At 41.8% G+C, this 15,064-nt stretch overlaps 2 protein-coding genes across 3 annotated transcripts; one reads left to right on the top strand and one right to left on the bottom strand.

Moving 5' to 3' along the window:
• Window positions 1-733: 733 nt before the first annotated feature.
• Window positions 734-2,541, bottom strand: SPCS1 (signal peptidase complex subunit 1). The gene is made up of 4 exons (XM_019724115.2): window positions 2,310-2,541; window positions 1,881-1,940; window positions 1,708-1,794; window positions 734-1,219 (listed from the first exon to the last, which is right to left on the bottom strand). The coding sequence occupies exons 1-4, from the start codon at window positions 2,343-2,345 to the stop codon at window positions 1,094-1,096; spliced, it is 309 nt and encodes a 102-aa protein (XP_019579674.2). The 5' UTR covers window positions 2,346-2,541; the 3' UTR covers window positions 734-1,093.
• On the top strand, window positions 2,511-15,019 carry GLT8D1 (glycosyltransferase 8 domain containing 1). Of its 2 annotated transcripts, none has more exons than XM_019724315.2 (10): window positions 2,511-2,608; window positions 6,740-6,793; window positions 6,879-6,977; window positions 10,663-10,876; window positions 12,281-12,398; window positions 12,614-12,698; window positions 12,853-12,965; window positions 13,945-14,111; window positions 14,234-14,346; window positions 14,510-15,019. In XM_019724315.2, the coding sequence occupies exons 2-10, from the start codon at window positions 6,778-6,780 to the stop codon at window positions 14,698-14,700; spliced, it is 1,116 nt and encodes a 371-aa protein (XP_019579874.1). In that variant the 5' UTR covers window positions 2,511-2,608; window positions 6,740-6,777; the 3' UTR covers window positions 14,701-15,019. The 2 variants fall into 2 exon arrangements, with proteins under 2 accessions (XP_019579874.1, XP_019579873.1); XM_019724314.2 differs by lacking the exon at window positions 2,511-2,608 and adding an exon at window positions 2,750-3,058.
• The last annotated feature ends 45 nt before the right edge of the window (window positions 15,020-15,064 follow it).

Raw genomic sequence — 15,064 nt, 5'->3', positions numbered from 1 at the left:
GTCCAGTTGCCGTTGTTAGTTGCAAGGGGGCGCTGCCCACCATCCCTTGCGGGAGTCGAACCAGCAACCTTGTGGTTGAGAGCCCACTGGCCCATGTGGAAATCGAACTGGCAGCCTTTGGAGTTAGGAGCACGGAGCTCCAACCACCTGAGCCACCGGGCTGGACCCGCTCCTAACTTTTAAATCACATTTATTATACTTATTGATATACTTGGTCTTATTTCTGCCTTCTTAATTTTTCTTACTTATTTTGTTAAACCTTTCCTGACTTTTGCTGTATTAAGGTCTTTACTCCTTTTTTTTTTAAACTCGTAATTTGGAAGTCCTATACCCTGGTATTGAGAAACAGAATATTATCTGTAATAATCCTCCCACTCCCATCCCTCACACAAGACCATTAGAATATTTTCTCTTCGGCCCTCTAGAAAATTTAAAAGAAATTTACAGCTTCTCAAATTTTCACTTTGGTCCACCTCAGGTAAAATATAATTAACTGTTTTCTGCTTAACAACAGCCTTATGTTAGTGGTACTAAAATATTACTTTACCACAAATTCACAACAGTGTATTTTTTCATTCAGTGGTTGCTGTTGTTAAGAAAGAATTATATTAGGAACTTGGAACTACAGAAAATAGAAATGGTGCTGCCTTTCAGAACCACAAACTTCTAACACTGGCTTTTACTAGTATTTCTGCTTGCAGAACAATGAACAAAAGACTCTTTAGCCACAGACTTGCACTATGAGTTTTAATTGAAAATATTAAAACAATTTAATAATTATAAAACTTTGACAATTAAATTGTACTGTGCTTTATGAGGCATATATTCCTTATTTTTATAGACCTGAAAAAAACTTTGCATACTTGTTTTCTGTTCTCCATTTCAGAGGAAGATTATGAAGAAAAGAGCTAAAGTATGTATAAATGAAAGCCCAACTGAGTTAGAAGTGAAATATGAAGAGAACAAAATCTACACACAGCTGTACCGTAAGAGCATAGGTGGTTTTAGCTCATGTTTTGGGTGTAAATATTTAGCTCATCTCACACGAAACAAAAGCAGGTGCAAGAGTAAACCTGAATTATGAAAACCCCAATCAATTATTTTTAGCATGCCTCTTAATTCTTCTTTCCCCTGGTTTCTTGTCTTCTGTGCCTGAGTCTTGAACAGGTAACCACTTGAGGGGGTGCCGACGATAAATGGGCCATGGAGGAAGTGTCAGCTGGGCCAGAACACAGAAAATGCATCAATTAATAGTCATTGAAGAGCATTCTATAATGCCCAGTTCACAAATGACTCCTAAAGATAAAAACAACAAAACTGACATTCCTATGAAAACTGTGCCCTCTCCTCTGCAAATACTTTGAGTGATGGGAACATGCTTCACCCTTTATACAAATGGTTCTAAGAGCTAAAAGAAAGGTGAGGAGGGAGCAATGTGAAGACCGTAGAAATTCCTGCTAGCTTTGACTTTAAGATTATTGCTTGAAGCAGCTGCCAAAATAAATGAGCTGTATCCTTTTATGCAGCTTCGGTCCCTCATCTGACACTATTTGGCATTCTAGTTTTCCATTGATAGCAACGGGAAACGTCGATGGAAAAGGATGAGGGAAAAGTTGGTGCCGGTTCTCACTAATAGGTCCGCCCAAACCAACCCAATTCAGAAAACCCAAGTTGTCACTAACATCCAGGCCCCCACAAATTTCTTACCAAACACGAAAAAGCAAATCCAGCCATAACTATATAGACAGTCCACCCGAACTGTTCCGCCACGTACCCATAGATAAATCCAACTATCTAGAGACAAAATATATTGAATACAGTCAGACTGGGGGTTGGGGGGAGAAGAACAAAAGAAAACGTTATGCAAAACCAATACTTACTGCTGAGAAAAGAATAATTCCCTGAAACATCTGTTCAGCTAGCTTCTGGCCCTTGTAATCCTAGAGGTGAAGAGCAAAGCAGGAATTGGTTCTACCACCGAAGAGATGTTATACAATTCCTGCTTTGGCCTCACAGCTTTAGCACAGGGCGTCCCCAGCATCACGGACTCCCCCAGGGACTTGGCAAGGAATGAAATGCTGGGTTTCCCGGGGGAACTGAAGCACTCTTAACGAAGCACGGACAGGGATATCCCCGCGGAGGAAGAAAGGAGGGAACCCAGGAAGCACGATTCGGGGAAGAGAGTGTAAGGTAGCCGTCCCGGCCAGGAACAGCGATGCAGCGGGTGGGTCTCGGACCAGAGCTGCGAAGCTGCCAGACTGGCGAGGAGCGTGCGAGGACCTTGGGGCCGAGGTGGGCCGCACCCTCACCATTTGTGTGGGCAGCGAGCTCAGTTGCTGCAGCATGACTAGCCGAGGAGGCGGGCAGCGGAGTGCTGGAAGGGGACAGCGAAGCGAGGGCGGCCGCGACTCAGGGACCGTGGGGGATGAGGTCTTGTGCCGGGTACAGCCACAAGTGCCCGCCGAGCCCGGCAGTGCGATGGCCGCAGCCCCGGAAGCGGAAGTCTCAAACAGACCCGGGCGGCCCGAAGCCCCGCCCCGCGCCTTGGCTAGCCGCCCTGCGCTGTCGGAGCCGGCTGGAGGCCGCCGCACTGCCCGCGATGGCTGAGGTGATGACCGTGGCGGCCGAGTCGAGGCATCGCGTACCCGTGAAGGGTTCGCCGTCGGTGCTGTTGGGTGCTGGGAGCCGCGGCCCCGGCCCCCCAAACTGTCCTGGACTGAGCCTCTGCGGCCTAACGGCCGCCTGCGCGCGCCCCGTCTCCATGGCGACGGGCTTATCTCGGCGAGGGCCCCAGCAGTGGGGCTGCCCCGCGGCGCCTGCTTGGCTTGATGCTCTTGCTGTCGGTTCTGCGGGCGGGCTTGGGTTTGCGGGCCTGAACGGCCGCCTGGGAGCTAGCGGGTGAGCGGGTTCGGTCCGGAGTACAGGGAACGCGGGCGGCCCGGCGGCGGACTGGGCCCCGGGCCCTGCGGCGTGGGAGCTGAGCTGGCGGGGTGGGACGGGGCGCAGGCGGCGGCTCCTCCTCCTCTTCTTCCTCCTCCTCCTCCTCCTCCCGCTGCAGGTAAGGGCGGCCGTAGGGAGCGTCCGAGGCTAACCGCTTGCCCGAACCCAAACCCATAGTCTCTCGGCCTGGGGGGAAGCCTCGGAACGTCACACTCCCTATCACCCCTAAGCGTAACGGGGTCCTATTGACCCCTAGAATTTACAGGGAATTACCCCAAGCCTATCCTCAAAAGAAAGGGAAGCCCCTCGGAGAGGGGACCCGGTTCTTGACCGTTCCTTGCATCCGTTTGGAAAGAGCTCCCACCCCGGAGTCTCCAGTTGGCCTACCAGCATGTTCGCCGGCTTCAGTGGGCCCTGCCGGTAGAGCCCAGCCAAGGGTTCGCTCTGCCTCTTTCTCAAGGCCGGTGTCTGTCTGAAACACTTCGTTTCCCCCCAACCCCACCCGCGTTACTCTGAGCTAAGCGAGGTTGCCCATGTTTCGGAGAGAAACCGTTTTGGGGAGCCCGGGCCTGTGCGTCCCAGCTGGCTCTCTAGTCTCTATGCTGTGTTGAACGTAATGGTCACAGACGGTGGGATTCTAGGCACTTCCAGGGCAGGTTGGTGTGTGGCTGCCACCCTCATTCATGCAGTTGGCAAACATTCACGGCATCCTTTTTTGTGCCAGGCAGTGGGCCGAGGATAGGGTTGTCACCAACACCAGGCTTTTGCCTTCCTAGAGCCCAGAGTGTGTCAAGGGAGACAGCCACATAACCCCAGAGGTGTATGACAGCTGGATTTACTCAGAGATAGAAGTCCCAGAGATGTGGGAAATCAGGGGAGGTGCAGTTGAAGGTAGGTTTTGGGGGGAGGCTCCCTTCTCTTGAAAGCCAAGTAGGAGCTAGTCAGGTGAAGAGGTAGGAGAGAGTGGATGAATATCCTTAGTGCCTTTCCACCTTCAGACTGGAAGATACTAAACGTATTTTTTTGAATGTAGAAACAGACATGTCCCCACTGTGTTAGTCCTCTGAATGTACTTAACAGAGTGGCAGTTATAGAGACTTTACGGTATTTGAGCTATGAAGAGATGATGGGAAAAGGAAATTGCCTGTCAGGCTCCATTTGAGAAAGCTCTCCATTGGAATCCATACCCTCATGTAGAAATTTGTTTTCATGATTATCATCAAAGATTGTGTTCTCTTTTCTGAGCTGACAAGATCATTCAACAAATGTCACATGCCTACTACCATTGGTTTTAGGTAAAGAGGATAGATACATCCGTAAACACTTACATTGAGGTCATTGTTCTCATAGAGCTGACATACTAATCAGAGAAGAAATGAAACAAATAAGATGATTTCATGAAGAGGGGGAATGGTGAACTTCCATGATGGCCTCTGAGGGGTGGATAAGAGGAGGACAGAAAAATGACCTTGGTATTTGGTGACTTCGACAAGACCAGTTTGAATGGAGCAATAGGGACAGAAGTCTGGTTGGAGGCTAAAGAGAACGAGAGGAAGTGGAGCTAGAGAGTTAAATCCTTCAAGCTTTTAGAGGGGATGCAGAGAAATAGATTTGTGCGTCAACTGGGGTGGGGGAGTAGTGTCTTTTTTAAGTTAACTGGAAGTTACTGGAGCATGATAATATGCTGATGGGTGTGATCCAGCACAGGGAGAGTGCTGATGGTGCCCCAAGGAAACAATTATAGGATAGGTTGCAAAGCATCAGTGGAATGGCCTTTCATGTACACAGTAATGGGGAAAAGCAGAAAAGGTGAGTACAGCTTCTGAGAATGTGGGAACTAATGCAGTTAACAAGTTAAAAAAAATGTCTTTCCCCCGAGGGTTTCTTCACCCATGTTTCTAGGTATACCTGCCCTGGATGAATGTGTGAATGGGTTTTGTGAGTGAATTGGGAAGGTGAAGCTTTTAAAGTTTCTAAATAAAAAATACTAATTTTCATAGTGAACAATTTGAATATTGCTGATCAAATTGTACACTGTTGTGTACTCTTATACTCTAAAAGTATAAGTCACTATTAGATATCCCAGGGTCTACATGCAATTTTGTTTTGCAAATTCTAAGCAAATCAACGAGTCCATTACCAGGAATAGCGCAAGGAAAGGAGCTGTGGTTCAGACATACTCCATAATAACTGACATTTGCATATAGATGACTGGAAGAGTTTTAGGAACAAGTGGTTTCTGCCATGCTAATCTACTGAAGTACGTACATCAAACACCTGCTTGGATTGTGTGTTTTTCTTGTGTCTAGCTAAACAGAATAGCACAAATACAAGTGCCTCTAGATGCATGTACTACCTGTAAGTAACTGGACATTGTTGAACTAAAACTCTGTCCATTGTACCATTAACTAAATGAGATTTATTTGACTGAGATGGTTTTCTCCAGTCTCACTGGAAGTTGGCTCCAAGCAGGCAGATGTTAGAGCTTTGTCTGAGCAGCTCCCAGTCTTCTAGCTTCTATTGGTAAGGCTCAGACCACAATGTGATAGAAGCACATGGCTTAGATTATATAGTGATGTGTATTCTTTAGACAGGAAGTTCACTGGTATAATGTGCTTTATGTATACTGCTTTAGAAGGAAAAGGGGTCCGGGGGCAGAGAGAGGGAGAGAGAGAGAAAAAGAGAAAGAGAAGGAGAATATTTTGTTGTTCTTTGGTAGTCTGAATTATTTTCTCCCAAATTTGTAATCTTGCCTGTGATGTATTTCTCCTCTTTTCAAAGGCCTTGAGAAATCAAGTGCCTGATATGCAGACACTTTACTTAAGATGAAATTAATTCAAAGTTACTTTGATTTTAAAAATATGCTGTATTTGAAAATGCTTTGTAAAATTAATAGCCTTTTGTGTTTGGTACTCCCATGGAAGAAGATGAAGCAGAAAAGGATAAATGTCTCGAATGTAGGATCACAATATTATGGTTGTTTAAAATCTGTTTTTAAGGAAACATTCCCCAGAGGTTGTTAGAGAAATCTAATCGTTTAATTTAGTTCTACCTACAATTTTGTTTCCATTGAATTATTTGTTTGGAAAGTGAAGGTATCAGATGAGCTGGGGAGCATAAGCCACAGGCAGAGTGACAGTATTAGACGTGACTTTCTTAAGAGATGGGTAATTAACCAATAGAGATGAAACCCTCCCTGGAAAGAAGCTTTCTTTCTTTTTTTTTCTTAGCAGATTATAATTTTTTGAGAACAGCACTCTAAACTTTTGATAACAAGATTGGATTTTGTAAATTTTTGTAATTGTGTTTCTCTGCTATAGTTTTTTTTTCCTGCTATAGTTTTAAATGAATGTGGAAAATATTCTTCCCCCCCTCCCCCTTTAATTCCAACTAATGGTGAATGGGATACAACTCAGAACAGGGATGTTTGGTACCAGTGAAGCTGACCTCGGGTTACTTGATTATAAACGACTGAGTCCTTGTCTAACAAGGAATTTTAAGTAGAAATTCAGAAAACATTTCCACGTATTCCTTCCTCTTGGGAGAATTTCTTTTGCTTTTCATCTAATGACGTTTAATATACAAGGCTATCTATTTTTCCAAGTTATTTAGAAGTATTTTATTATTGCTACCATAAAAAAATTCAGATCCCAAATTGGTTTCTTGGAAATTGTTCATTCAAAATGAGTTTCTGGGAGAAAGTATGCATTTCTTGGTTCTACCTGAATAAAAGTGTTAGGCATTTTGATGGTCATTCTCATGTGCCTACTGACGTTGGGGGCTTGTTTTTGTTTTGTAGGGTGAATAACTAATATTTATGTAAGACAGAAGAAAAAGATGTCATTCCGTAAAGGTATGCTCTTTCTACAAGTTACGTTGTTTTTATTCCTGCTCGAAAGGTGCAGAAGTGTAACGCAGGCTTCTCCCCTCTGTTTCAGTGAACCTCGTCATCCTGGCCCTGGCTGTGGCTCTCTTCTTACTGGTTTTACACCATAACTTCCTCGGCCTGAGCAGTTTGCTAAGAAATGAGGTTTCAGGTATGGAAACCCTTACTGATGCCCTCGCATCTATTGAGGACCTGGAGTTCCCTGTGTCCCACATCCTAAGTTACATCACTAGGTTAAAGGAAAAGAAAGCTTCCTTTTTGCCCTTACAAAAGCTATGAAAGATTCTCGGACAAGGCATGGTGGTACTTCCTGTGCTCTTTAGTCCTCCATCTCCACCTCTTCTCCCTGCTGTGCAGTTGTTTGCTAAGGGTTTGATCTGACCGAAGATCTCACTACTACCAATTAGAGACCTTAGAGGAGCCTCTGTGGGATGCTGCTATCTGCTTACATTTCAGCAGAGCTGGGCTTCAGAAGGTGGGGACAGTTGAGTGTCACTGGTGTTTGATGTCTGCTGTGTTCACTAGAGGGTCAGTCTGGTTACTTTCCTTCACCTTGTATTTTCCTGTAACCTGTGGAACTGTTATCAGCAGGTCTCTAGTAGTAAAACAAAACCATAAAACCTTGTCAACAATTTTTTTTAAATCACTTTATTATATAATTCCATTGGCAGTTATTTAAAATTATTTGTTCATACTGTTCTGCCTTGTTAATGAGTGATATTTGAGGCTTCAGAATATTTGTCAAAACTCATTTTTGGATTGCCACCCATCGTAGTTGACCAGAGCAAGAAAAGACTAATAGCTTTCCCCTAACTTTCACTGAGTACTCTGATAGCATGTTTTATAATGGTCTGACAATTAAGTTTGTGAACTCATCCTAGAAAAAGCGCTACATACCTCATTGCTGAATATCACCACGGTCACCTTTGAAGTACTCCTCTTGGGAAGCTATGCACTGATGCCAGCGCCTAATCCACCCTTCAAAGCAATTCTGGAACTCTTTTTCTGCAGTGGCCATCAGAGCAGTCATTGTATTTCCCTTGATGTCCCGAATGTCATCAAAATATCTTCCTTTCAATATTTCCTTTATCTTCCAGTAAAGAAGGAAGTCATTGGGGGCCAGATCAGGTGAGTAGGGAGGGTGTTCCAATATAGTTATTTGTTTACTGCCTAAAAACTCCGTCACAGACAGTGCCTTGTGAGCTGGTGCATTGTCTTGATGCAAGAGCCATGCATTGTTGGCGGAAAGTTCAGGTCGTCTAACTTTTTCATGCAGCTTTTTCAGCACTTCCAAATAGTAAACTTGGTTAACTATCCATTTGGTACAAATTCATAATGAATAATCCCTCTGAAATCAAAAAAGGTTAGCAACATCGTTGCAATAAGTTCGCAAACTTAATTGTCAGACCTTGTACATGTGTGTATTTATACATATACATACGGGTCTGACAAGTAAGTTCGTGAACTTGCCACTGTGCACTTACATTGGCAGCACTGTACAAACTGCTCGGTAAGGTTTCATAACCTTGGTAAGTCAGTGTCTCACAGCTGTGTTCGTGTCAACATGTGGCGGTGTCTTGCTGAGTGGGGTTCATTGTTGCATGTTTTTGTGTTCCGTTGCAAGAATGTCTGAACTTCAATAAGAGCAACACATAAACATTAAATTTCTTCTTAAACTTGGCAAGAGTGAAAGTGAAATCAGGGATATGTTAGTCCAAGTTTATGGGGATAATGCCATGAAGAAAACGGCAGTGTACAAATGGATTAAACGTTTTTCTGAGGGGAGAGAATGCGTCAGTGATGAAGAGAGGTCAGAGCGGCCACTAACAAGCAGAACTGATGAAAACATTGCAAAAATTTGTCAAATTATGCGTCAGAATCGTTGGCCGACTGTGAGAAGCATAGCAGACCAAGTAAACATCAATAGAGAAACAGGAAAATCTTCACTGAAAATCTTGTCATGAGAAAGGTGTGCGCAAAAATGGTCCTGAAGGAGCTCACTGATGAACAAAAGCAAAGGAGAGTCAAAGGTTGCTAAGACCTTTTGGAGAGGCAAGAGGATGTTTTGGGCTGTGTTATCACTTGTCATGAAACATGGGTGCACCAATACGACCCTGAAACAAAGCATCAAAGTACACAGTGGAAGTCAGACAATTCTCCATCACCAAAACATTTCCATCAGTCCAAATCAAGAGTCAAAACAATGTTGCCAACCGTTTTTGATATCAAAGGGATTATTCATTATGAATTTGTACCAACTGGACAAATAGTTAACCAAGTTTGCTATTTGAAAGTGCTGAAAAGGCTGCGGGGAAAAGTTAGACGACTCGAACTTGTTGCCAACAATATATAGCTCTTGCATCACGACAATGCACCAGCTCACACAGCACTGTCTGTGAGGGAATTTTTAGGCAGTAAATAAATAACTGTATTGGAACACCCTCCTTACTCACCTGATCTGGCCTCGAATGACTTTCTTTACTGGAAGATAAAGGAAATATTGAAAGGAAGACATTTTGATGACATTCAGGATATCAAGGGTAGTACGACAACAGCTCTGATGGCCACTCCAGAAAAAGAGTTCCGGAATTGCTTTGAAGGGTGGACTAGGCACTGGCATCGGTGCATAGCTTCCCAAGGGGAGTACTTCGAAGGTGACCGTGGTGATATTCAGCAATGAGATATATAGCGCTTTTTCTAGGATGAGTTCGCGAACTTAATTGTCAGATCTCGTATGTATATGTAAAATAATGCCTACTCCTGGTGGGAACATTTATAAAAATGAAAACATTTAAGCTCTATTAGTAGGGCAGTTTGTTTACTGCTTCATCTTCCGTTTCTATGGATAATGGCTGGTATATAGGAGGTGCTCAGTAAATATTAATCGAATAAATAGTCATTGTCTAGAGATACCTATTATTAAAATTTTGGCTTAGTACATTCCAGTTTTTTTCTCTATATTTTTTCTATACAGTTGAAATTATACTATATAATATATAAAAGTTCTACACGTTTTTCCACGTGATTATTTCCTAAGTATGTCACCATGGCAGTAGAAAGTCTCCATATGTAATATTAATGCCACATAATTTACTTGTTTCCACAGGGAAAAGTCTTGGTACAGTGACTTTCAGACTTTTTTTATGGCAACCCCACAGTAAGAAATAGAATTTTGTCTGTTTTATTCATGGCTATAATCTCAGTGCCTAGATATTGTCTGGCCCATAGTAGGTGCTCAGTGTTCAATGAATGTATTATAAGAGACAGAAAGGAAGGTTTACAAAATATGTGCAGTTGGCTGTATGATACGCTCTGATATTTTCTTTTCTAATTTCAGTGTTTTAATTCTGAAACTTTTTCTACTCAAATTCTGATCATGACCCACTAAATTGATTTCATGTCTATGAATCATGGCTTGAAAAACTTCTCTTTCAGTCTATTCACAATTGTAAATAAAATTGTGGCTTTGATTACCTCTCAGATTTTGTCCTTAACAGAGACAAGAGGAATTATCGGGTCAGAGGCCATGTACCTGTTTAAGGCTTAATACAAATTGCAAAATACATTCCAGAAAGATTCTATACCTACCAGCAGTGTATCAGATTTTTGTCAACCTATTGTTTTGTTTTTTTTAATGCTGGTGCTTTTCCAAAAGCTTGGTTACATATAGGAAAACCCAATTTCTAGGCTGTATGCTTCATATTGTAATGGAGAAGAATGAGGTAAATAAGCATCATAATCCTCACCTTACCTCTTTATATGTCTTGGGCTCTATGTCAAAACCTCATGAGATTTTGTTTGTAATCCAGTACCTTCCTTGTGTATGTTCTTTTCAGATTCAGGAGTTGTTGGGCTTCAGCCCATTGACTTTGTTCCAAATGCGCCCCAACATGCAGTAGATGGGAGACAAGAGGAGATTTCTGTGGTCATTGCTGCATCTGAAGATAGGCTTGGTGGGACTATTGCAGCCATAAACAGCATTCAGCACAACACTCGCTCCAATGTGATTTTCTACATTGTTACGCTCAATGGTACAGCGGACCATCTCCGGTGAGCTCTGCTTGCCTGATGATTCTGCTTCTAGAGGATGCTCTATAAGTATATATTTTTTCTAAACAATTGAGATTATACCACATACCACATATAAACTGCATGTATGACATGTTTTTCCATGTGATTATATCATAAGCTTGTCCCCATGATAGTGGAAATAAGGAATTTGTGCCAGGATGTAAATCAACTGTGTACAATGTTAACTCAAGCTGGGTTTTTTTGTTTTGTTTTTTGTTTTTTTGTAATAAGATTTTCTCAATGAAAGAAGCAATATGTTGATTTACATCCTGTTATAAGTTCCTTATTTCATGAACATGCTCTGAGTAGCTCTGGTCTAAAGTGGGAAGGAATGTGGGAGCAATGGCAAGGTAGTGTGGTGAAGTGAGCATAGACAGATACAAAATCTGGTGCAGAGTGATAGGGGAACTAACCCTTTGGAGCCTGTTTCCTCATCTATAAATGTGGGGGGGGGGTGGGCGGGGAATATCCAACTTCGAGGATTGTTGTGTCAAGTAAATGGGAAAATATATATAAAGAACACCTAGCACATAATCATGCTCAGTGAATGGTCCTTCCTATTATAATTGTTGTGATTAATAACAGAAACCCAATCTGATGGACTGTCTCATCCATGTTTTAAAAATGCTTTGAGTTAAGGTTTACGAAGTTTATTCCAAGAACTGTCTTGTCTAGCAGCTTAATAGTTGTCAAAGTTCTAAAACATTTCTGCCCTTGTGGCTTTTTCCATGGTTCATGTTTAGTTTGTGAAAGTTGTGAATTATTTTTCCATATTTTAAAAACTCAGAAGCCATCATTTAATGTAGAAACAAATATTGCATTAAAATAGACTACACAAATAACATATCCACAAAATGCTGAATTGAAATGTACCTAGGAAAAATGTGCAGTACTTATTTAGGAACACTGACTTTTCTTACAGGCAGTTCCTTAGACTCAGGTGGAGGAATTAGTCATCACCGTGAATTAATGAGTCTGTAGATTAATAGACCGATTACCAGCTTTGTTGATAAGTAGCTTTCACTGCCATCATACTTTGACTCATTTTCTTCAACCATGTATTTGTAGGGACAGGAGTTGAAAGGTCCATGTGCTGATGGGGTGTTCTCAGTTCCATAGTGAGTTCTTCTACAGCAGTTTTAGTGTCAGAGATGTGAGCCTGGTGGGAATAGTAACCATTACCATAAAGTTTTGGTTCAGGGAAGGACTTTGGTGGGAATACTCTCACTTCAGATGAGGAAACCAAGGCTCAGAGAAGTGAATAGGCTGGGACACCTGTTTGGTTTCTCTTACAATGTGCTCTCATTGGAAGGCACAAAGATAAGGCTGTGGTTTTGGTACATGATTATTTAAAATTGAAATTTGGTGCTTTATTTTCATCAGGTCCTGGCTCAGCAGCAATACCCTGAAAAGCATCAGGTACAAAATTGTGATTTTTGACTCTAAGCTTTTGGAAGGGAAAGTAAAGGAGGATCCTGACCAGGGGGAATCCGTAAAACCAGTGAGTTCCATGCATCTTTGTTTGCGTATGGGAGAATTAGGAAAAGATTGGCATAACTGGGTAACTGCAAGTAGTGCCTGGGACCAAGCCTGGGCAGTTCTGAGAACTTTGGCTGTCTTCTCCTGCATGGGTAGAGCATTCTGGAGTTCCTAGTAAATAAAAGCACAGCCACTGATAAATTCTATGCTAATGCCTCTTTCCTTTTTATTTCCCAGTTAACCTTTGCAAGGTTCTACTTGCCAATTCTGGTTCCCAGCGCAAAGAAGGCCATATATATGGATGATGATGTAATTGTACAAGGTACCAAAGAATGTCACCTATTGGTGTTCTCTGTCCAGAGTGGGCTGTAGTGGTTGTCTTATTTATGGTATCCTATAAAAGGTTGTCCTAGGAAGTGGAATAGGCAATTGTGAGGCAACTCAAAGTGTAAATCTTAACACCTCATCCATTTCAGGTGATATTCTTGCCCTCTACAATACACCACTGAAGCCAGGACATGCAGCTGCATTTTCAGAAGATTGTGATTCAACCTCTACTAAAGTTGTCATCCGTGGAGCAGGGAACCAGGTAAATTACTTATTAGACCCCTTGTAGATAGATACTCCTCTACCTATAAAGCAGGTTAATGGGGAAAGGCAGCAAAATCAGGGAACTCATCTTTTTTGATGCATTTCATATTCCCCCAATTATTTCATTCTAAAACTCGCCTGCTTTCCTATAGATCAGTTCATGGAACTCGATGACCTAATTCACCTTGAACATTTGGCTTAATGTTTAGTTTCCTAGTCTGCCTAACTTGGAATCCAAAATGTCACTTTCACTTGCTTTCTGTAGAGCCCTTTGCTAATAATCTGAAAATTCAGGTTAATAAGCAGTATTTTTTTTACTGGCTTTCAAATTACAGCTATATGCTACATCAGGATGTTTCACATGTACAACTGTGGTCCCGTAAGATTATAATGGAGCTGAAAATTCCTATTGCTTAGTGACCAAGTAGCTGTCTTAACATCGACATGCAATGCATTCATCACTCATGTTCGTGGTGATGCTACTATAAGCCTACTGTGCTGCCAGTTGTATAAAAGTATAGCACATACAATTAATGTACAGTACATAACTTCATAGTAAATGACTTACTGGTTTATGTATTTACTATTTATCATTAGTGTACTGTCTTATAAAAAATTTGCTGTTAACACAGTATCTTCATACCTGCAGCAACCTCATACACATCATGCTTACTGGGTCTCTTGATTTTCATTGTCTCTTGTACTTGATTTAATCTTGTGTTTTGTACAATATGCCGTACAGACTTATAGACTGGGAGCAATAAGCTATACATATAGCCTAGGTGTGTAGTAAGCTATACCATCCAGGTTTGTGTACGTACACTCTATAATGTTCATACCGTGTAACAATAAAATCGCCTAACGATTCATTTCTCAGAACATATTCCTGTCATTAAGCAGTGCGTGGCTCTATGTATCAATTGTTTGAAGCAGTGATTTTATATATATATAAAATAATCTCCCACTTGTGTTTTTAGTACAATTACATTGGATATCTTGACTATAAAAAGGAAAGAATTCGTAAGCTTTCCATGAAAGCCAGCACCTGCTCATTTAATCCTGGAGTTTTCGTGGCAAACTTGACAGAATGGAAAAGACAGAATATAACTAACCAGCTGGAAAAATGGATGAAACTCAATGTAAAGTAAGTATAAAACTGCCCTAGCTGTGAAAACTCTTGTATTTCAAACCTGAAATACAAGAGACTATTTCAATAGGAATTAGGATTCTTCACTAACAGCTTACATTTGTTATCTGCCCACCAAGAGAGGGACTGTATAGCAGAACACTGGCTGGGAGCATCACAACACCTCCTCTGCTGATCGTATTTTATCAACAGCATTCCACCATTGACCCTATGTGGAATGTCCGCCACCTTGGTAAGTAGAAATAATTAATTAACCAAAGGCCTAAGTTAATAAAGAATTATCTAAGGGACTATCATCAGGGATGGAATACATCCAGTTTCCCTTAAGTTCTCTCCAGTTCGATGTGGCATTATCTTCTAATACAATCATTTGGCTCTTTTTCTCTCCACATAAGGCTCCAGTGCTGGGAAACGATATTCACCCCAGTTTGTAAAAGCTGCTAAGCTACTCCATTGGAATGGACATTTTAAGCCATGGGGAAGAACTGCTTCATATACTGATGTCTGGGAAAAATGGTATATTCCAGACCCAACAGGCAAATTCAGCCTAATCCGAAGACATATGGAAATCTCAAATATAAAGTAAAATGTAATTTATACTACAAGCATTTCTCAGGAAACCCTGCAAGATAGTATGTGTGGAAAGCAACAGTTATGAACTCATGGAAAAAGGGACATTGCAGCTGGGTAAAGATGTCAAACTGCACTGTCTGGCAGCCAGCTTCTCAGATAGACTGTACGTGTCCCCATCTGCCTTACCAAGTGTTTGCTTACTACAGTGCTCAATGACCAGAGGTGAATGGACTGATACGGCTAGTACAGCCAGTTCAATACTGCTGCTTGGTTTTAATTTTGTAACCTGTGGCCCCATCTATAAATAAAATGAAACCTACATTTTTCAACAAGTATCTGGTTTTTTGTTTAAGAGATGGGTTGTCTTTTATGGAATT

Source organism: Rhinolophus sinicus, linkage group LG10, assembly GCF_036562045.2.
Source record: "Rhinolophus sinicus isolate RSC01 linkage group LG10, ASM3656204v1, whole genome shotgun sequence".
NCBI classification, from domain to species: Eukaryota; Metazoa; Chordata; class Mammalia; order Chiroptera; family Rhinolophidae; genus Rhinolophus; species Rhinolophus sinicus.
This window is presented reverse-complemented; position numbering and strand designations above follow the sequence as displayed.